The sequence below is a fragment of the Zootoca vivipara genome, chromosome 8 (assembly GCF_963506605.1).
Source record: "Zootoca vivipara chromosome 8, rZooViv1.1, whole genome shotgun sequence".
In the NCBI taxonomy this organism is placed as follows: Eukaryota; Metazoa; Chordata; class Lepidosauria; order Squamata; family Lacertidae; genus Zootoca; species Zootoca vivipara.
The window spans coordinates 85,863,515-85,890,060 of record NC_083283.1 but is presented as its reverse complement, the minus strand read 5'-3'; the positions used below and the strand labels follow the sequence as shown (position 1 = coordinate 85,890,060).

The following is a 26,546-nucleotide window of genomic DNA, read 5'->3' as shown; positions in this document are numbered from 1 at the left end:
GTAGATCTTCCCAATGACATTCAACAGGCTGATTGGCCTAAAATTGCTCGGCTCAGTGTGCGGGCCTTTCTTGTGTATTAATACTATCAGCGCAGAACTCCAACTTGAGGGAAATTTTGCTGATTTATTTATATATGTATAAAGTGCTGCTAGAAGTGGAATCCACCAATCTTTGTTGGCTTTGATGGTGTCAATAGATATAAGATCATCTCTGCGGGCCTTGGCCGCTTTGAATTGGTCTATAAGGGTTTCTACTTCAGGGCAGGTAACTGGGTCCCACTCAGGCAAAGATTCCAGTTCCACCATTTCTCCGCCAGCGGCGTGAGCTGCATACAGCTCCCAGGTTAAAACAGTACAACGCATCATCAGAGATCTACAACCTTTACTAGACAATGACAGCTCTCTTTCTCAAGCTCTGGGAGGAAGACTTTTCATTGCCTACAGACAGCCACCCAATCTTAAACAACTCCTCACCCACAATAATACCACCACCAGACTTAACATGGACACTGGTACCAGAGCCTGCAATAAACCCAGATGCCAACTTTGCTGCCACATACACCCGGACAGCACCATTACTGGCCCCAACAACATCCAACATACCATCTCAGGACTATTTAATTGCTCATCTTCTAACATTGTGTATGCGATCAAATGCCAACAGTGCCCTTCAGCTCTCTATTTTGGACAAACAGGCCAAACACCACGCCAAAGGATAAATGGACATAAATCTGACATCAGGAATCACAAGACAGAGAAACCAGTAGGAGAACACTTCAATCTCCCAGGACAATCTATACAAGATCTCAAAGTAGCTGTCTTATTACAAAAGAATTTCAGAAATAGACTGGAAAGGGAAGTTGCTGAACTGCAACTTATTACCAAACTTAAAACCATGGAGAGACCTGGTCTGAATAAAGACATTGGATTCTTATCTCATTATACATAATAAAGCTATCTTTAGCCATCTCACCCCTTGCTTTTTCCTGCAAGACCAATTGCAGTCGTTAACAGTCGTCAACAGCTATCAGTCAGTCAGTCAATCAATCACCCACTCCCACCACACATCTGAGTAATACCCCTCCCCACCCTCTATATATAAGCGTCTGGTGACTTCTGTTTCAGTGTATTTTTTTATTTTGTTTCGATTCCATGCACGTTACGTCTAGATCATTCGCGGTCTGGGTCTGGGAACCCTTTTCACGCTGCCTGCCGTCTTGAGGCTCCAAAATGGCGGGATCATACAAACATACAAGGTGTTGCAGCAGCAAACGCCGGGTGAGGAGCAGCTTAGAATCATGGCACTGTAAAGTTGGAAGGGGTCTCTGAGGATCATCTAGTCTCTGCTCGGCCAATGCCTGTGCCGTCATGGGTGACAGCCGGGGACTCACCTTCCCCGCTGGGGCTGCCGCCCGTCCGCGCCCGGTTTCTTCAGGGACTCGAGCTCTGCTCCCGATCTGAGTCGGACGCGCTTGGCCGTTGCTATGGCGACGCAGAAGCCGGCCTCCCGCCGCGCGCGGCATGCTGGGATGCTAAAGGGTTAAAGGTGATGGGGCGGAGCCGGAGCTTCGGGAGATCAGCTCGAGACGAGTGGGGAAGATGGCGTCTACGGCGGCCGGGAAGCAGCGGATCCCTAAAGTGGCGAAGGTGGGGAACGGGATGCGGCCTGTGCGCGTTTATCCGAGCCTGGGCCTCAGTGGACTTCGTTAGGCCTTTACTTCCCGAGCAAAGCTGAATAGGTGGGAGGAAGCACGTGGGAAGGCGGCGGCGGCGGGTGAAAGCCGAGAGATAGGGCGAGCAGGAGCCTTCCTTAGGGCTCTGGTCGGCCGGAGGAGGAAGCGCGCGAGAGTCCCTTTCACGGGAAAAAGGCGGGGTGTAAATACATGTATTATTTATTTATTTAGAGAATCTGTACCCCGCTCGTCAGCCAAAAAGGCTCCCAGATCGGCCAAGCCTGTTCAAATCGAAACAAGACATTCACAACCCGCAGGCTTACATTGTAATGAACGAACCAGCAGGCAAATTAATAAAAATGCAACGCACAAGGGACGAGGACCAAGGAAGGAAGTGGGAAATAAAACTCTAAAAAAGGCACCAATTTCTAGACAGTTAACTATATCTATATACAGTATCTATAATGGGTCACACTGGTTGGCCTTTTCACATGTACTGCTCTCAAGCCAGGTGTCTCCCATCCTGTATTTGTGCCTTTCATTATTATTTTTGCCCAAGTGTAGTACTTTACATTTCTCCCTGTTAAAATTCATCTTGTTTGCTTTGGCCCAGTTGTCTAATCTGTTAAAGTCATTTTGAAGTGTGATCCTGTCCTCTGGGGTATTAGCTATCTCTCCCAATTTGGTGTCATCTGCAAACTTGCTCAGGATTCCCTCAAGCCCATCATCCAAGTCATTGATAAAGATGTTGAATAAGACTGGGCCCAAGACAGAACCTGTGGCACCCCACTAGTCACTTCTCTCCAGGATGAAGAGGAGCCATTGATGAGCACCCTTTGGGTTTGGTCAGTCAGCCAGTTACAAATCCATTGAATGGTAGCATTGTCTAGCCCGCATTTTACTAGCTTCTTTACAAGAATATCAGGGGGCCCCTTGTCAAAGGCCTTGCTGAAATCAAGATATGCTACATCCACAGTGTTCCCTTCATCTACCAGGCTTGTGACTGTCAAAAAATGAGATCAGATTAGTCTGACATGACCTATTTTTCAGAAACCCATGCTGACTTTTAGTGATCACAGCGCTCCTTTCTAGGTGCTCACAGACCATTTGCTTAATGATATGCTCTAGAATCTTTCCTGGTATTGATGTCAGGCTGACTGGGCGGTAATTGTTTGGGTCCTCCCTTTCCCCCTTTTTGAATATAGGGACAACATTTGCCCTCCTCCAGTCTGCTGGGACTTTGCCTGTTCTCCAGGAATTCTCAAAGACTATTGATTATTTTTAGAAACACAGCCCAGAACAAGTAAGGAGGTAGTACAAGAATACTTGGCTAGTTTAGATGTATTCAAGTCTCCAGGGCCAGATGAACTAATCCAAGAGTATTAAAAGAACTGGCATGGGTGATTTCAGAACCACTGGCAATATTATGAAACTTTAAAAAACGATTTACCTGTTAGTGTGTTTCCATAATCTTTTCTCAAAAAGTATGTTTGATTAAATACTTTTTTACACTGGTCACTGTTTTCCTTTTTAACATTTCTTCCTAGCGAATCAAATTCTTAGTTGTGGAATATTTAACGAGATAGACAAGTGAAGTTATGGTTTAGTATATTTTCTTAATGTGTTTGCAATTCATTATAAATTATAAGTCAACTAACTTCCAAGCCTAGCTGCTTTGTATTAACTTATGAACTTGCTTTCTACAATTAGCATAGAATGCTAAAATATGTCGTTACAAGAAATGGTTTGTCCCCCAGGTGAAAAACAAAGCCCCAGCAGAGGTACAGATCACAGCAGAGCAACTTTTAAGAGAAGCTAAAGAAAGAGAACTTGAGCTTCTTCCCCCACCTCCTCAACAGAAGATCACAGATGAAGAGGAGCTAAATGATTATAAACTTCGAAAAAGAAAGGCAAGTAAACATCATGCTTATCTAATGCTAAACATTTGGTTTTATTTATTTGAACTTGTATCCCAGAATCTCTTGATGTGTAATAACTTGTTGAAACATACTGTAACCTTAAAAATAACCCTTTCCCTCAGCAGCTTAAGTCTGGCTGCCAGACGCTAACCATACAATACATTGCATCCTAAAAGGTTTCATTCTGGGGGTGCTTCAGAGGAAGGAGTTCTATACATGTCAAAGAGCTACTTACACTAGCTATTAAGAACACATCTTCATATGCAGTTGTCACTTGCTGGGTTTTTGGGGGAACATGATGATATATAAGAAAAGTAGTGTTCTCTAAGATAGCTGCTTCTGAGATGTGCTATCAGCAATTATCCTTCAGTAGTAGCATTTCAGTATTTGTCACTATTCTTTCAACAACATATATTGGGCATAGGCAACCTCGGCCCTCCAGATGTTTTGGGACTACAACTCCCATCACCCCTAGCTAACAGGACCAGTGGTCAAGGATGATGGGAGTTTTAGTCCCAAAACATCTGGAGGGCCGAGGTTGCCTATACCTGACATATATCATTCAACGCCTTAGTCTCTAAGCGGTGTACAGTAAAGTTAAAAAGATACAATCAAGATAAAATCGGTAAAGCCATAAAAAATTAAATGCCTGCTGAAATAAAGGTGCCAAAAGTTTGACAGGGAGGGGGCCTGTCTGATCACAGCTGGGAAGGAATTCTACAGAGTTGGGCCTACAGTACTGAATACATAGTTGTGCATCTGAGCCATGGGACCCCACTATCACAGACTCTCCTGAAGACCTCAGTGATCAAGGCAGGGTTATAAGGAATCAGACAGCCGTTACGGTATGCTGGACCTAAATCACCTGACTGAATACTTCTACATGATTAAAAAAAAAACAGAACTCGGACAGTTAAATTCCTTACCAATCTCCCTTTGGTTACACAGCACTCACTCTACTTTTCTCCCTAGACCTTTGAAGATAACATAAGAAAAAACAGGACAGTTATCAGTAACTGGATCAAGTACGCACAATGGGAGGAAAGCCTCAAAGAAGTACAAAGGTACTTTGTTAAGAGTTGCCTTTCAAGCACCATCAGCTGTATGAATAACTTTCAGTGCCCAGCTCTCTATAGTATGAATCGCACATGTATTAATTTCCACAATGTTTTGCTCTCAGGGCTCGTTCCATCTACGAGCGTGCTCTAGATGTAGACTACCGAAATGTCACCCTTTGGCTGAAGTATGCCGAGATGGAAATGAAGAACCGCCAAGTTAATCATGCCCGAAACATCTGGGATCGTGCTATTACTACTCTACCAAGAGTCAACCAGTTCTGGTAAGCTAATCATGGTTTGCTGCTTTGCAGACAAATCAGTAAACCAGAGTATATCTTCCTCTCTAAATGGGTGACAAAGCATCTATTTCTGATCATCTGAAAAGTATTTGATAAAAACAAATAAATACTGTAGTTTTCTGAAAAAGAGATGTCACTGCATCTTGCATAGTTAATGGTGAACTATTTGCTTGCCCTGGGAGATGACCAGGATCCAAAATAGGAATCCATACTTGGGTGTGCTAGACACCAAATGTGGAAGCACTCTATATTCAAGCACCATATGTGATTAAAAAAAAGATATTAACTAGAACATAGACTTATGTGTGACGAGTGATTAGCCTGGATTAAGCTTCTTACGTTGCTTTTATTTGGAAAGGTACAAATATACTTACATGGAAGAGATGCTGGGAAATGTTGCTGGAGCCCGCCAGGTGTTTGAGCGCTGGATGGAATGGCAGCCAGAAGAACAATCCTGGCATTCTTACATTAACTTTGAGCTGAGGTACAAGGAGGTGGACAGAGCACGCTCTATATATGAGAGATATATCCTTTTGAGTCTGCTTCTGTTTCAGCCTAATGTTTTACTTTTCTGTTGTTGCTTTGTTCACATTTTGTCTTTAGGCCAAATGAAAGCAGCATCTTTTCAACCTGGTTATCTGCTGAACGTAGAAATTATAGGAATTTGGATGTTGAAGGAGAAAGGTACTAACTTACCTGTCTTCCTGACAGCTAATTTCCTATGTTGAGGAATACAGTGGTACCTCGACTTACGAACGACTCGACAACCAAATTTTTCGACTTACAAATGGGGGTAATGGCCGCACGCTTACGAATGTCTTGACATCCCCCCCAAAAAAAACCCGCAGCTGTTTTAGATAGGGATTTTTCGACTTAGGATTGCTTCGACTTATGAATTTTTCCGTTTCCAATGCATTCCTATGGGAAATCGCGTTTCCAATGGCGTTTTTCGACTTACGAAGGTGCCTTCGGAACGGATTAAATTTGTAAGTCAAGGCACCACTGTATTGTTTTTACTTTGAAGGAGCCTTCAGTCATGTGATTATTCACTTGCCATCTGAATCCTTAGAGGCCAGATACAAGTGTATCACCTCAGAGACAATTAGGCCCTGTGTGTCGCCTTTTCATCTGCTACTAAAACTTAGCAGCAAAAGATGTCATTTCAAAAGCATGATTCTATGCAGACATAGGTGCACCTTGGCTCCCTGTTGGATGAGACTACATATTGTGCATTCAGTTATGCTCAGTGACCACAATGCTTTCCACTAATTCTGCCTGGTATGAATTAGGCTTTGAAGAAACCAGTTTTTATCTTGAATGTTGTTGGGTTGAGAGTAACATAACAGGAGACGTGATTAAGCATGTGAAAAGCATGCTACATTGGAAGGAAGGGATTTGCTTTCACATCAGGACCCACATGCACAAAAGTGTTTTGGAGGTTATATAGGATATAGGTGCCCCTAAAGTGCTGCTAGCTTGATTGAGACTTAAAAACAAGTTATTTGAGTCTTGCTTCATTTACCAGTTTCCCAAAATCTTAGATCTGTATCCCAAATCATTCTGTTTCCCCATGAAATATAAAATCACGCCATCCTTTTGTTATCCTTGCATAATATATTTGTTGCATTTTATTCTTGAAAGATAGATGTTAAAATGAAATTCATCATACTTTGAATTCCTTAACATCTTCCACTTGTCATTGTGCATCCCGATGTTAAGAACTGGATAAAGTATGCCCGTTTTGAAGAAAAACATAGTTATTTTGCCCATGCAAGGAAAGTATTTGAGAGAGCAGTGGAATTCTTTGGAGAAGAACATATGAATGAGCATCTGTATGTAGCTTTTGCCAAATTTGAAGAGAACCAGAAAGAGGTAACATTTTGCTTGTTGGAAAATATAGCTTGCATTTTGCAATAAAAAGTTTGTTTTTGACTGATACTGCAAAACCTTCCTTTCCCAGTTAGTGGTTCCCACAGCCAGATTCCAATCCCGTCTGTGCTTGTTCTCCAGCTTGCTCTGTATGGGTTAGTTGTCTGAAAAGGTGAAGATGTCTTGCTTTCAGAGTTCCTATTTATCAGGTCTCTCTGTGTGTGCTAAAGTCGACCTATCAATTGTGGACATTTTAAAAGAATAGACCACAGTGCAACATAGAACTTACATTGGGCTTCTTGGTTTTATAAAAAAATGTTAGATTATATATGTTTGAGCAAAATGAGAACCTTGTTATACATAGCTGTCAACTTTCGGATTTGAAAATAAGGGATCAGCAGCCTCGCCTGTCCCGGGGACAGTCTACGGTATATCTAACAATCCAGGATAGCAGTGGGAAACGGCCCTGGAATAAGGGAATTTCCAGCAAAAAAAGGGAGGGTTGACAGCTATGTTGTTATATGCCCAAACTGATGGTTGTATCTCTTGCCTTGTAGAACTTACTCTGAGAAATGGCTGAGGATTTGGGTTGTGAGTCAGTGCTGTACTGTTTATTCTTCAAGGTCTCAGTCAGGGTTCTTCCCCAAGATCATCTGCCTCTCCTTTAACTGAAAAGCTTGTGCCAGAGAGTGGTACTACTACACATTTATGTAGAGCATATTTCTCCTTGCTTTCTAAGCTGTTGCTTTTTCCAGTTTGAAAGGGTGAGAGTAATCTATAAATACGCCCTGGACAGAATCCCAAAGCATGAAGCTCAAGAGCTCTTCAAAAATTACACCATTTTTGAGAAGAAGTTTGGGGACCGACGAGGAATCGAGGATATTATAGTTAGCAAGAGAAGATTCCAGTATGAAGAAGAAGTGAAAGTGAGTGCATGCAGCAACTGCTGGGGGCAAATGGAAGCACAAACTTTTATGACAGTTCCCTGAACTGCCGTCTTCAGAATACTACTAAGAGCTTATGTTTCTGAAATGGTTCTCTCTTCTCTCTCAAAGGCTAATCCACATAATTATGATGCCTGGTTTGATTACCTGAGGCTTGTGGAAAGTGATGCGGATCCTGATGCTGTACGTGAAGTTTATGAACGAGCCATTGCCAATGTTCCTCCAATTCAAGAAAAGAGGCACTGGAAGAGGTATATCTATCTGTGGATCAATTATGCGCTGTATGAAGAGCTAGAGGCAAAGGTACAACTCCTGAATTTGATTTTCTGAGTAACCAAATGTGACTTGCATTTACCTATGGAATTATTTTAAATAAATTATTAATTTGTGTGTGTGTGTGTGTGTATGTATATGTATAAATAATTACTCATTCAAGTGGGCAAAAACCCATTTGCTGCCCTTCAATTAATTCTGTCCCCCATCAATTTAAAAACAATAACAATCAGAACAACATAAACAGTAGAACAATGATTAAAAGCAGCATTTAAAAACTAAAACAGAGATGCAAATATATATCATTTATTTAAAAGCCTTGGAAGCAAAAAGGCTTCCACCCAGTGCCCAGAAGGAAAACAGCATGGGCACCATGTGAGCCTCTCTGGGAAAAGAGTTCCACTGCCACGGGGCAATAGGGGAAAGGAGCGCCTCTCATTACTTTCACCCTCTGGTTCCTTCCAGAGGTCCCGTTAAACAATCTCAATGCATGGGCAGTTTGGTGTACAAGAAAAGGGTCCCTGAGAAAAGTGGAATCTGAATTGTGCTCCGAAATGGAGCAGAAAGCACTGAAACACTTTGAGCCACTGGTGTGATCTGAACCCATATCTAGTTGCAATTAGTAGTATAGCAACTATATTTTGAACCCCCTAGAGAGTAAAAGGGGGAATGAGGAGAAATGGGGACAGGAAGAGAAGGGGAAGGGGCTGATGGTGGAGAGCTGTAAGCAGGTCTAGGTTTCTAGAGCAGGAGTGCAGGTTTAAGCAGTATAACTAACACAGGCAACAAGATAGACAATTTCCTAAGGGGCATTCTGAATGTAATTGCTTAGAAGCATTTGTTCTGCATATGTGACATAGAATGTGTTCTTTCTCAGGATCCAGAGCGGACAAGACAAGTGTATCAAGCTTGTGTTGAACTCATTCCTCATAAAAAGGTACTACATTCTGTTGTATGCCTGGGGTTCGTACATAAAGGTGCACATGTGTGAGTGGAGGCCATTTGTCATATCAGTTCTGAGTTCAAGAGTCCCCCTGTAGAGAAATATTGGCCCTGTTTTGGCTAACGTTTCGACTATGGTTCACTTTCTCCCATAGTCTAAACCTGTTCACATCCACTCAGAAACACTTTGCCCCATGGGACTTGCAGTAAGGTAAGTGAACAGGCTTGCCAGAGACAAAAAAGACAGCTACACAATGATGCGAGTTCTCTGGGAAAATATGAATTGGAACATTGCCTATGCAAATTAGAACATTTTCTGATGACCCTAGAGAGTGATATTATATGGCAGTGTATTTACTTTTATTTAGTAAACTAAGAATTTTGAAACTGCCAAGCTTTTCCAATATTTATTTCCAGCTGGCATCCATTAATTGTTACTCTTGAACTTATGAAACAAAATATTCAGTGGAAAAGAAAGCACTAGACAATTTTCTGCAGAATTTACCCCCTACCATCACTGCAGAAACACACGTAGATATGACTTTCCACGTGTGTTTTTTTAAAAAATGCTTTTTATCAGGGGAAATGCTCTGTGCTTGTTAATAACCATTCTTTGGGGCAAGTTTTCTGCTTTGGCATATTTAAGAAGACTTTATTTTAGTTGAATTGGAGGCATTGCTGTTAGAGAATCTTTATATTATTTCTCTTTTCAGTTTACATTTGCCAAAATATGGCTGTTGTATGCTCAATTTGAAATAAGACAGAAGAATCTCCAGTTTGCCAGGCGAGCATTGGTAAGGAAAATAAAGTGATTGTCCAAGTTAATTCCTTTGTGATACAATGAGGGTGATCAGCTGATCTGTCATGATTTGTCATGATTTTTTAAAGAAAAATGTTTATTGATTTGTATTTGCATATTGAACAGCTGTTACAGATAATAAAACTTGTTATCTTGTTTCATATAAAAGCAACAATATTACTCCAGCTCTGTAAGTCTATACTTATGGGGCGCTACAGTTACTGAAAGTATCTGATTCAAATGGTTAGTTGGTACAGCTAAAGATTCTTCCATATTTTATCAAGGGGCAGTTTTCGAATTTTGTTGTTAGCTGTTGAAGTGAAGGTTAAGTGTATTTCCCAATGCCATAGATGACCTTCTACCAGTGATCATTTGCATTTGCATACCCAGTGGGGTTTCTAAGCTGAATTTGAAGGGGAGGGTCAGGCCACTTCCTTCCCAACAAATTGATTTAGCCTATAGAAATGCTTCATCCCTAGTTTGCTTCTTTAACCAAGTTCTGGTAAGGAAAAGGAACCCACTGGGCCTGATCAGCACCTTGGGCCCCACAGGGGAATTTTTATTTAAGGAAGTGTCTTTATACCACCACTAGCCATAAGACCACTTGATTCTCTGAGGTGCCAGAAGTTTTGTCTTTCTTCCTCCTGCACATGTTTACTGGTGGGTCTGGCCTTCTTTTGTAATGTATCTTTAACAGGCCCAAAATATAACACTCTAACCATGATAGCAGCTGTTGTTGTCAGGACATGTCAAAATTGGGAGTGAGAATCAGATCTTAGAAGCTCACTCGCTGTAATTTTGGGTGTGCCTTAAAAAAGCATGTTTGAATCTCGTGCTCTTTCTCTAACAGGCTTTGGGCAATTTCTGACTCTACCCTTTACAGGGAACATCCATAGGTAAATGTCCAAAGAACAAACTGTTTAAAGGCTACATTGAACTGGAGTTGCAGCTACGAGAGTTTGATCGTTGCCGGAAACTGTATGAGAAATTTCTAGAGTTTGCACCTGAAAACTGCACATCATGGATCAAGTTTGCAGAATTAGAAACCATTCTTGGTGATGTTGATAGGGCCAGAGCTATATATGAGTTGGCTATTGGCCAGCCGCGATTAGACATGCCAGAGGTAAGAGGGGTGCTGGAGTTTGCTGTGCTCTGCAACATAATTTTTTCTGGTGGGAATACATTATAACTCAGATAATATGGGAGTAATAAACAGATTTGGATTTTGAATACGAAGTGCAATGGTCTGCTGCAGATGATTGCCCAGACAACCTATTTATGTGGGAATGTTCACTTTGCTGTACCTTAATAACTGGCCTGTCTGCTTTCCTACTAGGTTCTTTGGAAATCTTACATTGACTTTGAAATTGAACAAGAGGAATATGAGAACACAAGAAATCTTTATCGGCGATTGCTTCAGAGAACGCAGCATGTCAAGGTATGTACTTGGTTAGGTAGAACTAGATTCCACTGTAGTTCATTGGTACAAAAGGCTGTGTGCAGTTTTTTTTTTTAAGCTTAAGTAGCCCACTGGAGAAGTCAGCAAGTTTGTAATTTAGGCTACCTTGATAGATCTGTTAATTTAATTCTGGTTTGCTTAGAAAATGAATGAGTTTGTTTAGATAGGGTTGCCTTTAAAATTGCTACAGAATTTTAAGGCCTGGGACAATATAGGCCAGGAGAACTTATCGAGCTCTTAAACAGCATTCAGCATGGCCCACATCATATGCAAACTGATCCATCTTTCGGGGCTTTGGAACCAATAGAGCAAAGAAGCCAACTTACAGTACTACTACATATTGAAAAGCAAATACTTTGGTACCTCGGTTTAAGAACAGCCCTGTTTACGAACTATTCGGTATACAAACTCTGCAGAACTGGAAGTAGTGTCCCGGTTAGCAAACTTTACCTTGGTCTAAGAACAGAATCCGAACGGTGGAAGGGCACCGGCGACGGGAGGCCTCATTAGGGAAAGCACAATTCGGTTTAAGAATGCTTTCAGTTTAAGAATGGACTTCCGGGACGGATTAAGTTCATAAACCAAGGTACCACTGTAGATGTTGCCAACGGTGTAGGTACAGCTTGTATTTTTTCCAGTGGAAGTGATGGTCCAATAAACAGCCTGCCTTTCCTGTCTTTGGCCACAAGGTGGAGCTACAACCTGTCATATCCATGACATTTGTCATGTGGAGTTTAGTGAGGGGAAATGTGAATAGGGAATTCAACCATCCATCATTTTAATGCCTCTGGTATAGGGACTGACTAAATCCACATCTTCCTTTGTCCAGACACCACTCACAATCACCTCTGAAGCTACTGGGCAATAGTCTTTGTTTAGCACAGGCATCCCCAAACTGCGGCCCTCCAGATGTTTTGGCCTACAACTCCCATGATCCCTAGCTAACAGGACCAGTGGTCGGGGAAGATGGGAACTGTAGTCCAAAACATCTGGAGGGCCGAAGCTTGGGGATGCCTGGTTTAGCAGATTCCATATATGTCTTATTCCTCCATTCAGAATGTATGACACTTCTTCTGTTCAGATTGTACTTTCTCTCCCTCACATTCCCTTACCCAGTTTTTTTTAAAAAATATTATTTTTGTATGTGGTTTAGAGAGCAATCTGACTTCTAAGTCATACACTTAGAAATAAAATAATTTAATTCAATGCTCCATTTTAATACGAACTCTAAAAAATCCAAAGCAATTAGAGATCTTAAGCACTAGAATAAAGTGCTTAATTCTAATGGCCAAAATAAACTTGTATCCACAGTGCTCAAGGATATTGGATGTGAATATTTTTGACTGTTCTAGCAATCAGTGAATTTGTACCTTTTCTCACTTCTATAATATATTCTCTTATTTATTGCTATATGCTCCATGCAACATATACAGCTCCAGAGCAGAACACTTGACATGCATTATACAACAATGGATTAGTGTCAGACCCTTTGGCAGCCTGTTTTCCTCTGTAAAGATTTGCCGCATACCCTAATATGTACTTACTTGGTTTTGCTGTAGGTGTGGATCAGTTTTGCTCAGTTTGAGCTCTCAGCAGGGAAAGACGACAGCTTACCACGATGTCGGCAAGTATATGAAGAGGCTAATAAAACAATGAGAAATTGTGAGGAAAAAGAGGAGAGGCTTATGCTTCTGGAATCCTGGAGAAACTTTGAGGAGGAATTTGGAACCGAATCCAGCAAAGAGAGGGTAGACAAACTCATGCCAGAGAAAGTCAAGAAGAGGAGGAAACTTCAAGCTGAAGATGGGGTAAGAGACCTGGAAACCTGGCTTTGCATGCTTTTCAAGAAGCAATTTATACATCAGCAGAATCAAGTGAAGGTTTTTGTGAGCTATAGTAGTGTGGGCTGTGTGGAGTGTGTAAGTGTGCACACACAATTCATTGATTTACAGTGCAATTTTATGCAGCAGTACTGTTGTTCAGTAGGACTTGCTATCAGGTACACATGTACAGCAGCCTTAATTTGTATACTGCTTCATAGCAGTGAGTGCTTTTGAAGTGGTATGCACTAAAAAAAGTAAGTATTCACACAAGTAACAATATATAAGTTTTCCAGAACACATGGCAGGATGGAGCCTCGGCAGCTTTTTCTGGAAGATGCCAGAAAAAGATGCAACTTCATTCAAAGATGCAACTTCCTAATTCACAGCACTATTATGCTGTGCTATTATGCTGCTATTTAAAAATGTCTATGAAACATCAACTATTGCATGGAAACACTAGAGTAGGAAAATTTATATGTCTGATAAAGAAGCAAGCAGGCATAATGTTTTGGGTGTCTAATTATGTTAACTTTTCTCCTTCTAGTCTGATGCAGGCTGGGAAGAATACTATGATTACATCTTCCCAGAAGATGCTGCCAATCAGCCCAACCTCAAACTGCTTGCAATGGCTAAACTCTGGAAGAAGCAGCAACAAGATGATGATCCAGAGAGAGATCCAGACAAGGATGTGGATGAAAGCAGTCCCTGATACCACATTTGCTTTCCCTGTTTGATTTTGTACAGAATTTTTGCCAAATAAATACAATAAATATTTCCAAAAAATATCACTGCCAATGTTTGAAATGCGAGAGAGAACCATTAGCACTTCATCTAGTAGTAGTAGTAATGCTATGTGTCCATGTGTGGGGAAAAGAGATGGGCAGCACCAGAAAACAAAATTACAAGTAAAGCCTTGAAGCATTATTGCCAGATGGAAATTTATTCTTTTATAAAATATTTCCATTGTCCCATTACAAAATCTATAGATCAGAGAGGTTCAGGCCTGAGAAATGAGCTATTACTGCTAGGCCTGTGTGATATGATACATCATTCAAAACCTGTTTGAAGGCACATCAGGATAACCGTTTCATTATATTTGACCCAGCAATACATTGTGAACAGCCTTCAAAACTTCAGGGGGCGGTATACTTGTGAGCAATTTGAGAAGTCAGCCTCGGCACCTCCCCTTAACCATGGTGTTGGTGCTTTAAGAAAGAGCGCTTCCTGCCTGCCCCTTCCTTCCTTCTGCTAGGAAGGACAGCTGAGTGCTGCCAGCCGAGTGCTGCCAGCCCAGGTACAGCGACCAAGGACGTGTTGCTGGGAAGCAAAGGCCACAATCAGCCCAAGCGGAGCAATCCTTCCTTCTGGTCGCTCTTTCCACTCTCCAGCCCAGGTGCCTTGGTTGTGCATGCTGCTGGAAAGGACCACCCAGAGCTTTAAGAAAGAGCATGGAGATCATGTAACAAAAAGCCTTCCCCCCTCCACAGCCCAGCCAACCCTCCTTATTTCACACATCATGCTAGACTGGTATATTGTGATGGTTAGCTAATGAGATGGTGTTGAAAACCATATATTGCCTAGACTTAATTGCTACTGCAAAGTGAGATGACTGCAACTTATGCTTATTGCAGGCATCCCCAAACTCTGCCCTCCAGATGTTTTGGGACTACAGTTCCCATCATCCCTGACCACTGGTCTTGTTATCTAGGGATGATGGGAATTGTAGTCCTAAAACATCTGATAGCATGGTTCTTCAATCTGGTGCATACATGGTCCATTCCATGGGCATTGATATAGACCATTAAAATACTCCCACAGGCTGTGAAATCTTTATAGCCTATTATCAAATGGCTTATGAAATACAACATTTTGGAAGTTTGTTTTGAGGTATACATGGCTTCCAAGTGAGAAATGGGCTTCTAGGAGACACTTGATAGTGCTTGTTTAATGGAGTTCTTCGAGGGACACTGTTCATTTGGATTAGCCACCCATTGTATCTAGTTCTCTTCTATGTAATGGCAGATTTATTCTTAAATCTGTGTATTGTGTGTACTGGGTACCAAAATGAGGATCAATATAGAAAACAACAAAACTTATGCCAAAGCTATTTCTTACTCATCACAGAGTTCAGTTTATCTTGACTGGGATTGCTTGAGTACAAAATTCTATTAAAATAAGGCTAAAGAGTGCTGGTTGTAGCCACTTTACTTGCATGTTGCTATTAATACTATTACTAGTAACTGTGGCTAGAGAAGCAGCCTACCTACAAACCAGAGCCCCTGATAATAAGAACCCTGTCCGAGTAAGGTGGCATATTGGCACCACTCTACTTACTACTTTGTGAAGCAGCCACTGGCAAGAATAATACCACTGGCAAGAATAATAGTCTGAATAACTCAAACAGGATTCATACTAGCAAAACTTAACTTTACATGATGCTTTTTAATTCATTAAAGGGAAAAGGCAAACTGCCCCTCAATAACAGATTAAATTAAATACAGGAAACTTTCGGCTTATGTAAGGGTTTGGTTCAGAGGTGTGTGTGTCCATGTATAAATGCATAAAGACAGGAATCCCTGGAACTGAACCCCTCTCCCCTGCTCAGCAAGGTGGAAGGCTGCTTCCCAGAGCCATCGTACTGCCTTTCCAAAGTAAGCCCACAATTGCAGCTGTGCATGAAAGGGGGGGAGAGGAATAAATAGAGTGAGTTTTCCTTGTTCTCCACTTATTTATTTTCCCCCACCCCACAAAAAGCTGTGGTTGCATAAGTGAAATAAGTGTTAATATGTGGGTTGCCTAATTTTACCAAAGTGAATCAAGTACAAGAGGAATTCATTTGAAATCCGTTGACTTTATTTATTTATTTTTCAATTTATACTTTAAGGTTCCAATGTTCAAAGTATGAATGAGTGACACCAATAAGCTCCAGGCTCCTAAAAATTTTAATCGACCACATTTTTAGAAATAGTTCTGCACAGCCAATGAATTATTTTTGTATAAAACATTAAACCTTAAGCAACCAATAGTGCAGCTGCAAAAGTCTGTTGGGTTTGGGGGCCTCAGCCCAGTAGCCTAAAAATGAAGCGTTTCCTTCGGGTCTGCACACGCTTTCCTTGTCGCTCTCAGGTTTCGAAGTACATTCATAATTAAACACCATTTTCCATAGATGGTCCAAAATGCTTTCAAATATGTTCTTTTCAAAATGTTGACTAAATATCCACAGCTTGAGCTTATTCTATGTCTTCTGGTCTGACAGGATGGGGTAATGGTATAATTGATTTCTTCTCTGTATCTCTGGACAGAGCTTTCCTCATATCTGTGGAAAATGATTAACAACATATTTACAACATAATACACTTCAGGTGGCCATCTATTTCAGTGAGAGAAGACAGAGTACTTCTCTTTGGTCAGTTGTGCCCTTACACTGGCCTGGCTTATCATTCTACTCAAGATCAAGAGTGGGGAACCTGCAGCCCTCGGGTCTCTCTAAGCTCCAACTCCTCTGCCTAGGACACAGCCCCTCAAGAGCTCTGGCTCACAGCTTCCTCAAGTGATTTCGCCTGGCTGGAATGAGTCCTTGAAGGGCGGAGAGCGGGCTTCTGCATGCCTGGAATATACCCTGCCACACACAGGTCACAGTCACATCTCCTGTTCCACCCACTTTGGGCAAAAAGCTTTGTCAATGAGTTTCACATTTTCATTTTAACTGCATGGGGATTTATTACATCACAAGGACTGTCCAAAGTGTCTTTTTCTGCACAACACTTACCATAAGCATCTTCGTCAGGCTCCCCGTTGCTGGCGGAGTAGTATTCTAGCACTGTTCGGTACACACTGTAGCCTAGTTGTTTGTACATGTTCACTGCAACCTGATTTGACACTCTTACAAAGAGATCCACAAAAAATCCGCCCTTTCTTCATTAAGAAAAGAAAATGACACAATAAGACAAAAGAACTAACAGAAAACCACATAGTTTGTGAGAGGCTACACAGGAATCTACATAAAAAACATAAGAACTAAGCAGTGAAGAATTGAAAGATTTATGCACTAAACAGGCAAACTGACAAAGAGGCCATGCCTCATAACAAACTGTCAGAGGACCACCAGGGGGCAGCGGAGAGTCTGGTGAATCGCAGCGAGTGCTCCCAGACGCTGCCAGAGCCCCAGAGCCTAGCGACCGAAAGAGGGGACAGGGGCTCAAGGAGGAGGTGCAGACCCTGGGGGACGTTGAGGAGAGGTTTCCAGAGACAGAGCTGCAGAGGGCAGACCAAAGCACTCGAGGGGGAGGATCCCCAAGTGACAGCGCCGGCCCCTCAACTGAGCAGCTCTAGTGGAGAAGGTGTTCCACTAGCACCCTCACCCCAACAGAGGAGGGGGGGAAAGAGGAGGGACCAACGGAGGAGGTTCAAGGTGCCCAGGGGGCTATGTTGGCGGAAGTCACGAAGGGAGGTGTTTCTGGATCGGATTAGATTGGATATGCTTTTTGATGCTCTGTCTTGTACATATGTATATAAATAAAACCCTGTAAAAACCAAGCACGGGGTTTGGAGCCGCTTACTCATGAGGAAGCTACCCACATCATTACACAAACCATGTTTACACTTAGTTTGTCTGAACTGGCAAAACCAGAATAAGGGGTACTTCTGATTTAGTATGATGTTTGTCTTGATAATCAGTTAAGGCTGCTGCTCCAGCCTCCGGAGGCCACTGAACCTTCGGGTTGGAATACTTTGGAGCAAATGGAAAATGAAGCCAACAAGCAGCTCCCACTTTGCCTATTTGTCTGGACTTTAAAACAATGGTTTGGAATTGGCACAAACCAAAGTTTGCTTCCATGACTTCGTTTGGCTATAACAAACTATGGTTTGCCTTTAAATAAACATCATCCTTGTGCTTCCCCCAAGTTGGTTCAGAGGGACAGGAAAGCCCTCCTAGAACAGCACGTGAGGAGAGCAGGGCAGAGATTGCTCCTCTAGCAAGCATCTACGCTTGTGCAGATGTAATGTTTGTAATTGTGTAATGCTGAATGTGGATCCTCTCCCATTTATCCATTTGCATAAAAAAAACTTTTTGGTTTTTTTTACTGGCCCGCTGCTGTGAGGCCAAAAAGTTTCTGCCACCCCTCCAAGGCACCCCCTTCCTAATCATTTTGTAAAAATTGGCCCCAACCACTTTTACACAAAAGGGTTAATGTGGCCTATGGGTCAGCATGGCCCTTCACCCCCAAAATGCCTATTTAACCCTATTTAAAAGAATATCAATAAATAATTGGCGGCTATGGGAGGAAATAATTCAATCATATATAATTTACCCACAACCACAACTCTATTCACTGGCACATGTTTCTTGCTAACGGAAGTACTGGGAAAATATCATGCAGCCAATTGTGTGGGAAGAAATCCCAGTGTTCAGTGGGGCTTATCCCAAATAAGTGTACATAGGATTGCAGCCTCCACCACTTAGGGAGTCAATGTGGTTCCCTCCAGATGTTGCTGGGTGCCCAACTCCCATCAATCTCAGCCAGCATGACTGATGGTAAGGGCTGAAGGGAGTTGGGAATCCAATTTCTGGATAGCAGAAGGCTATCGTAACTTAGAGAAATGTGTTACAGTATTAGCCTTTTATTTGACACTGGCTAACCTAACCAGTCAGCTGAGCAGCACCCCAACACTCCTAAAACAAAACTTCTTCATGAAGCACTCCTGACTTCATAAAGCTCTCGATGAGTTGCTTTCTTAAGAGTCCCCAAAATAATTTCCCATATAATTATGATAAGGCCTTCAGCTGTTCTCATCAATAAATCTACAGGAATTCAAATAGATCAATACATCGCTAACAGAGGAAAAGATATGTTTATCATGCAGTAATTAAGGCTCTTACACTTAGTAGGTACCCCTCACCTTTCTGATATTTCTTCAAGCAGTTCCATCAACTTAGCAGCCAAACCTAGCCGCCGAAATTCAGGTGCAACGGAGAGTGCAGTAACATGGCCATGCCACTCTTCTCTGGCTACTGAACCTTCAGCTTTCCCCATGACTACAAGGAAAAGTAGTATAAAATGGCTTAGTTTGTTTGGGCTAGACCATGGCCAGCCCACAGAAACTTAGCTATTGTATTTATGGTGTTTGACATAAAACCAGAAAAAATGCTTCTCTACAGATGCAGGCAATTAAAAAGGACTCAGACTAGAAGTTGAACATCAGGGACTATACAGATTCCAGAATGTCTCACACATACCAAATTAAGCACTGAACAAAAAGTTCAGAGTGTCTCCAATTTAATTTCAAGAAAAAAAATAGAAAGTCTCTAACTCTTATGTCTCCTAAAACCAGCTTTAAAGTGAATGACCTTTAAAACCCTGAGCAGGGTTTCTAGTGGATAGAGACACATGCAGTCTTTCAGGTCAGTACCCTAGCAGACTCTTCTTGCCACCTTTGTATCACTATGAGGAAATACTAAATATGTACAGTATGTAACTCTTTGACTATACACAACATCAAAGTGAAGTCTGTGACTTAGGAGTCCAGGGAGATACTAATAGATGCGGAACTGTAGGAGAACAACAAAAGCTATAATTGTAAGTGTATTCACTTAATAATAATAATAATAATAATAATAATAATAATAATAATAATAATATGTCGCCCATCTGACTGGGTTGCCCCAGCCACTCTGGGTGGCTCCAAACAAAATATTGAAAACACGATAAAACATCAAACATTAACAACTTCCCTAAACAGGACTGCCTTCAGATGTCTTCTAAAAGTCAGTTGTTTATTCCTTGACATCTGATGGGAGGGCTGAAACCCAATTAAAGAAATTCTAATAGATTACTATGAGTTTTGTTTGAATAAAATCAATGTATCAATTAAATTGGGATATATTTGCATATGGTAAAAACTATTACTAAAGCAAGAAGCACATCTTGTGAAGATACATACTGTATATGGATGTGCTGTAGCCGAATGCATATCAGATGAAGCACTCGTTTTGGGATGTGTGAGAGAAATACCTTAAGACAGGAGCTGCCAACCTTTTTGGATCAGGAGGCACATTTCAAATTTTGAGGAAGTACTAGGCTGCTATGGGAGGCATGACATATCAGTTAGAGAGAGAACCATCACTGCTGCTTCCAACACACACTCATGGACAACTTCAGGCTTACCAAGGGAAGTCAATCCACCCTGCTGGTCCAGACTGTGAAGATCACAAAATATTGGCTTTTGCCCCATACACACAATGATGCTTTTGCTAGCTAATAACAGAGAGCATCCCCTTGGACCAGGGAAAATATCCAAGGTGGCCCCACCACACTCTCTCACACACATTCATGCACACACTCACTGACCAGACACAAATGCATTGCTCACACACTCACATACACACTTCACACAGACATCTCTCTCTCTCTGCTCAAGTCCATTTCTTTCTCTGACCACACATAAACAGATTTATACACACCTCTCTCTCCCTCACAGATCACATATGCATACAATATTCTTCTTCTCTCTCACACACACATACCGTGTTTCCCCTTTTTTAAGACACCGTCTTATAACTTTTTTTCCTCAAAAAAACACACGGTGTCTTATTTTCAGGGGATGTCTTATTTTTTTAATTATGTTTTTATGGTACCTTAAGGCCTCCTTGGCCAGGCCGGGCCGAGGGCTCGGGGTGCTGCTGGGTGCTCTGCATGGTGCTGCTGGGCGCTCTGCTGGGCGCTGCAGCAGCAGCAGGTTCCAGGCACCGAGGTGACAGGTCGCTGGCTCTTTGCTCTGCCCAGCGCTGCCGGGCGCTCGGCGCTGCGGAGCACTCCGCCCTGCAGCCGCCGATTCCAGCGGCGGGGCGGCAGGTCTCCTCGGCCGGGCCAGGAAGAGGCCAGGCCGCTGGCTCGGTGCTCCGCCCGCTGCAGGGCGCTCCGAGCACTCAGCGCTGCGGAGCGCTCTGCTCTGCAGCCGCCGATTCCGGCGGCGGGGTGGCAGACCTCCTCGGCTGGGGCAGGAAGAGGCCAGGCTGTTGGCTCGGCGCTCCGCCCGCTGCAGGACGCTCCGAGCGCTCGGCGCTGCGGAGCACTCCGCCCTGCAGCCGCCGATTCCAGTGGCGGGGCGGCAGGTCTCCTCGGCCGGGCCAGGAAGAGGCCAGGCCGCTGGCTCGGCGCTCCGCCAGCTGCAGGGCGCTCCGAGCACTCGGCGCTGCGGAGTGCTCCGCTCTGCAGCCACCGATTCTGACGGCAGGGCGGCAGACCTCCTCGGCTGGGGCAGGAAGAGGCCAGGCTGTTGGCTCGGCGCTCTGCCCGCTGCAGGGCTCTCCGAGCGCTCGGCGCTGCGGAGCGCTCCGCCCTGCAGCCGCCGATTCCGGCGGCGGGGCTGCAGGCCTCCTCAGCTGGGCAAAAAAAGAGAAAGAGGCTAGGCCACTGGCTTGGTGCTCCGCTCTGCAGCCGCAGCAGGCCGATCCTATGCGGAGCAAACCTTTAACTGCCCGCGCTTCAGCATGCGGGACCCGGGAGACGCTGCAGAGGGGAGAAGAGGCAAAGGGGGAGGAGGAGGAGGCGGTGGAGGGGGAGGTGGCTCCGGCTTCGCCTCCTTTCCTCCCTTGCAAGGCTCCTCGGCAGCCCCAGCAGAAGGCAAAACCTCGGGCCCGGGAGCCGCCAGCCGGCACTCACTGAAGGGAAAGGACCCAGCATGCCGGCGATGTGGCTCGCGGGTCTGTTAGCTGCCCCCATCGCTTGGATTCACACCGCCTCTGCCATTTTCCTGGGGCGCCGCACATGCCCGGCAGCAGCACGGGGGGGCTTCCCTCCGCCTTCGCATCCTCCCTTCACAGCCCCCTGACAAACCCACCGCCTCCACCGCTACCACCATGCTGCGGACCCGGCTCGGAGGTTTCGGTGGTGGTTTCGGATGAGGGAGCGGGGGGAGGGCCCGCTTCGGCAGAGATAAAAACTCTCACGCTCTGCGAATGCGGCAGGCGCGCAAAAAATAAACTAACTAAAACAACAACAGGGGGATGAAGAGCGTGCGGGGTGGCAGCAGTAGCGGAGGTGGCGATAGCGAGGCTGGCCACCCTCAGGAGCTCTATCCAGGGCCGTCTTAGGTATGGCTTATTTTCGGGGTGTGGCTTATATTTCTCAAATGCTTGAAAATCCTGCTACGTCTTATATTATGACTACGTCTTAAAAAGGGGGAAACACGGTACTGTACTTTTTTTTCTCCTCTCCCAACTGTGTAGCACCATTTCTCTCACATATGGGCTTTTGCAAGTTTTTGGGGGAGAAGATGCAAGGTGGAAGAGGTGTCAGTAAGGGTGATACACACAAAAAAAGAATAATGTGTGTACCTTTTGCCTTTTACTGGAGATTATAAAAACTAGAAACTTACTTTAAAAAAAGAAGAAGAAGACTGTGAATCTGGGGGCTATGGCCTAGCAACCCCTACCTTAAGATGTTACTTTCCATATGTGGTTTTTATATGCTCATACTAAAACTAATATTAACAAAAGGTTCTGTCCAATTTATCAAGGACATCTTCATGGTTGATAAAAAGCCCTTAAAAACCGAGTAAATGTTGCAGTTCTACTGCCAAATAATTAAAGAACAACAAAGTCAAAGATTGGTCAAAGTCAAAGATTGGTCACACAGAAACAAGGAAAATCAACCTACTTACTGTAGCCCATCAGTTCTCCACCAGGAGCTTCTGCAACAATAAAATACTCAGGCCAGTGAGCCAAGTACTGCAAGTAAAATGGAATTCCATACTATGGAGTATTGCATGTTAAGAAAATATCACCTCAATAAACAAGGGGGGGGTGACAATCTGTAGCACTCCATCTATTGCTGAACTCCAACTCCCATCCTTCCCAGTTAGCATGACCAAGGGTAAAGGACTATGGAAGTTGTAGTTCTGTAACATCTGGGGGACCCGAAGTTGCTCACCCCCGAAGTAACTGTTTTCCAAACAGTTCTGGTTTTGCACAGTAAGATACTAAAAAAATTGTTAAGACTACTGTCTGTTTCTGAGTAAAAAATAAATAATAATAACAATAAAATTTCTGACAATATATCACAGGTAAACATAGGATGTAAAATCAGAATCAGAAGAACCTTTATTTGCATCAGCCACTAGCCATAGCAATAAAATAAAATTTATTTAAAAAATTAAAAAAAATAATTTGATTAAAAAATTCCAAAACATTTGTATTGATTATTTAATATTTCTAAGAGCTACCTGCAAAATTTCATAATGGGATCTTGATGGGATCACATTTTAAAAAATGTACATACATATCTGCCTTATTGGGTTCTATTTAGGATAAATGGGTCTTCTTGGAGCAAAATATAACAGAATAAACAAGACTTCAAGTTATAATATCAGTTCCTTCAGGCATTTATTTAGAATGTTATTCAGTTAAAAGGTATCTGAAAAAATAGTCAGGCATTTCTTTTAAAAATGTGTTCCAAAGCCAAGTGATAGCTTGCTATTGCATGATAGAACTAAGTCTTTGAAAGAATTCTTGTTAGTACATATTGTGAACATTACAACAAAATACATGATATCACTTGATATGGAATGACCCATTTTAGAAGGAATAGCAATAAAGAGTAAGAACTGATAATTCTCTGGTTCATCTCTCTCCTCAGCTTCAACTATACCACTATTTATCAGCCCCACTGCATCTACACAGCAAAGAAGGCACTAATTATACTGATCTTCCTTGCAGGCTATTGGATGGGTTACTAAGAAACATATTGTTTGACCACTTGGAATGTACCAGTTCTAAATAAGTATTGATTGCTATGACACTTTTTAAATCTTTGCGACTTAAGACACTCTATAGAAAAAAGGAAATAAAAAAACCTCTTGCATAAAGTGATTTTAGCTTGGACGTAATATTGGAGGAGAACATTGGGCTATGAATCAGAAAGTGTCTCATTCAATTTTGCCACAAGCTCACAAAGGCTACACATTTGTATTACAGGGATAACATCACAGACATTTACAATATTATTGTATGGATTACAAATAAACATTGTACAGTGGTACCTCAGGTTACAAACGTTTCAGGTTACAGACTCTGGTAACCTGGAAGTAGTACCTTGGGTTAAGAACTTTGCTTCAGGATGAGAACAGAAATCGTGCAGCGGGAGCAGGAGGCCTCATTAGCTAAAGGCCTCAGGTTAAGAATAGTTTCAGGTTAAGAACGGACCTCCGGAATGAATTAAGTTCTTAACCAGGGGTACCACTGTATAAACAATTTGAATAGTCAAAGTGATACATTCAAAATATTACTTCTGAGGGTAGGAAGCTGATATTATTAACTTTCAGGAGAAACTGAAAAGCATTCCTGTTTAATCAGGCATTTGATGGTCAAGAGATACTAGATCCAGATATTATTTGCTGTGGGGTTATATGACTCTTTTAAGTGTTTTTAAATAAGTTTTGTTTATTTTAAAAAATATGATTGTTTTATTATTTTGGTGCTTGCTGCCCTGGGCTCCTTAGGGAGGGTGAGATGGAAATTTTATAATTAAATAATAAATACAACACACAGCTGTTTGGCATCCATATTAACTTCCATATTACAAGCTTCTCAAGGCTGCCCCATATATTGCTAGGGTTGCCAGACTCAATAGAGGACAGGACTCCTGTGCCTTTAATTGCCCTGCTCTCTTTTGAGTCTGGAAACCTTAAAGAGAAACCAGCAGACCCTTTGCTTGGAAATGAAACAAAGGGTCTGCTGGTTTCTCTTTAAGGTTTCCAGACTCAAAAGAGAGCAGGGCAATTAAAGGCACAGAAGTCCTGTCCTCTATTGAGTCTGGCAACCCCATATATTGCATTTTTATGGACTGCCCATAGAAGAATAAGTAATGAATGCAATAACAAACATTTCTGTCATGTAGGTACACTTGCAAGACGCCAGGAATAGCTGCAGCTCCCTGATAAAAATATTCAGGGACAAACATATGCTTTCTGTAGCATGTATGAAGAGGCTCACAGGTACAGTACTACCATTAGCATTCAGAGGTCTTGAGGCTTAAAAGGATACAGTTTCTGTGAGGGGATCCAAGTTGCTGTGGGAAACAAGAACTTATTAAAAACCCAAAGTATTACTAGGGAGAAACTTCGAGCCAGTTACAACTGGGTATGGGGCAAACCTTTCAATCTCTTCTATCCCATGCACCAATTTTGGAACCTCAAACTAGCCTATTGAATAATTATTAATTTTGTGATCTACCCTGGGTACACAACTCAGTGGGTCAGGGAATAAAGTATAACCAAAGAAGAGCAGGAGGCAAGTTCTAACATCCCTTTAATTCCAAGAGATCCTGAAATACTCAATAGAGGAGAGCTGTTTCCTTCAGCAAAACTAAATTTTAAAATAACCACTGTAGCTGTGCCTTTAACCATAGCTTGGGTTACAGAAATTGGCAGATGACCATCTTTATCTGCAACAAGCTTCATCTGATTTCTGCTCATCAATTTGATGTTTAAAGGTACAAGTAATTCATAGAATTGATAAGACTCGCTGCTAGGCACTTGGCAATCCTAAGCAAAATTCAATTTCCCCTTTTCTCAAAGGGCAACCCTAGGCACACAAATGCAAAGAGCTGGAACGGCAGCACGTGCTCTAAACCAGTCTTTCTCCACCTTGGGGCCCCAGATGTTTGCTGGACTACAATTCCGATCATCCATAGCTAGCAGGACCAGGGAGGTTGCAGTCCACAGCATCTGGGGCCCAAGGGCGAGGAAGGCGGGTCTAAAGAGTCCCTTAATGTTCAAGGGCATGTAACTTATGTGCATATATGCCAGAGACCAGGTGATTTCCCTTCCATTCAGACGAGCCAAGAGAGTCACGAAAGGAGCCCTCTCCGAAGCAACTTCCCCAGCGGAGAAGAACCAGAGACAAGCGAAGCCCCTCCCCGCCCTCCCGGCCCCGCGACGGGGCCCCCGAGGCCTCCGGGCTCACATATTGTTGAATCGGAAGAGGTCGTTACAGGTGAAAGCCCGCAGCGAAGTCATCTTCTCCCCCGGCGAGGCGGGGCGGGGCAGCCTTAGAGCAGCGGAAGCCCCGGAACTACTTCTCGCCGGCGCCGGTCAACGACTACACAACTTCCGTTCCATCGGTTGCCAGGGCGACCATTCGAGAAAGAAGCGAAGGTCCCAACGGGGTCCCGGAAGCCACGCCCTCTTGCGTCAGAATTGTCCAGAGATTTAAAAAAGTGAAGAGCGCGCAAGTGTAGAACTCACAATACAGCGACGTCTGCTCGGCCACCCTCCCCGGCTCCTGTTCACATGTATACCGTGTCCTATGACAGCAATTAATGTTTTTTATTGTTTGTTTTCTTTCCTATGTTTTTAGATGTTCTTTTCTCTGTAAGCCGCCAAGAGTTTCTGTCACGGGAAAAAATGGGGACGGTATTTGCCCTGCATAAATTAAAACATATCTGTTACCCTCTCCTCTTTTGATGATGAGCAACATTAAAATATCTC

General features: G+C 42.9%; 3 protein-coding genes across 3 annotated transcripts in view; 1 reads left to right on the top strand and 2 right to left on the bottom strand.

Annotated features, from left to right (window-relative positions):
• CFAP61 (cilia and flagella associated protein 61) overlaps window positions 1–1,584 on the bottom strand; it is a 110,604-nt gene extending 109,020 nt beyond the window's left edge. Inside the window, exon 1 of the mRNA XM_035101986.2 lies at window positions 1,392–1,584. The gene's annotated coding sequence lies outside the window, so the exon portion shown is untranslated. The remainder of the gene's footprint in view (window positions 1–1,391) is intronic.
• Window positions 1,550–14,661, top strand: CRNKL1 (crooked neck pre-mRNA splicing factor 1). Its single transcript, XM_035101977.2, has 14 exons — window positions 1,550–1,647; window positions 3,431–3,583; window positions 4,565–4,656; window positions 4,773–4,931; window positions 5,308–5,474; window positions 6,643–6,821; window positions 7,574–7,744; window positions 7,874–8,065; window positions 8,913–8,972; window positions 9,691–9,771; window positions 10,660–10,899; window positions 11,113–11,214; window positions 12,795–13,043; window positions 13,603–14,661. The coding sequence occupies exons 1-14, from the start codon at window positions 1,600–1,602 to the stop codon at window positions 13,765–13,767; spliced, it is 2,058 nt and encodes a 685-aa protein (XP_034957868.1). The 5' UTR covers window positions 1,550–1,599; the 3' UTR covers window positions 13,768–14,661.
• A 1,228-nt stretch (window positions 14,662–15,889) lies between these two features.
• On the bottom strand, window positions 15,890–26,145 carry NAA20 (N-alpha-acetyltransferase 20, NatB catalytic subunit). Its single transcript, XM_035101978.2, has 6 exons — window positions 26,023–26,145; window positions 25,102–25,126; window positions 22,722–22,812; window positions 18,960–19,095; window positions 16,828–16,973; window positions 15,890–16,374 (listed from the first exon to the last, which is right to left on the bottom strand). The coding sequence occupies exons 1-6, from the start codon at window positions 26,073–26,075 to the stop codon at window positions 16,289–16,291; spliced, it is 537 nt and encodes a 178-aa protein (XP_034957869.1). The 5' UTR covers window positions 26,076–26,145; the 3' UTR covers window positions 15,890–16,288.
• Between the last annotated feature and the right edge of the window lie 401 nt (window positions 26,146–26,546).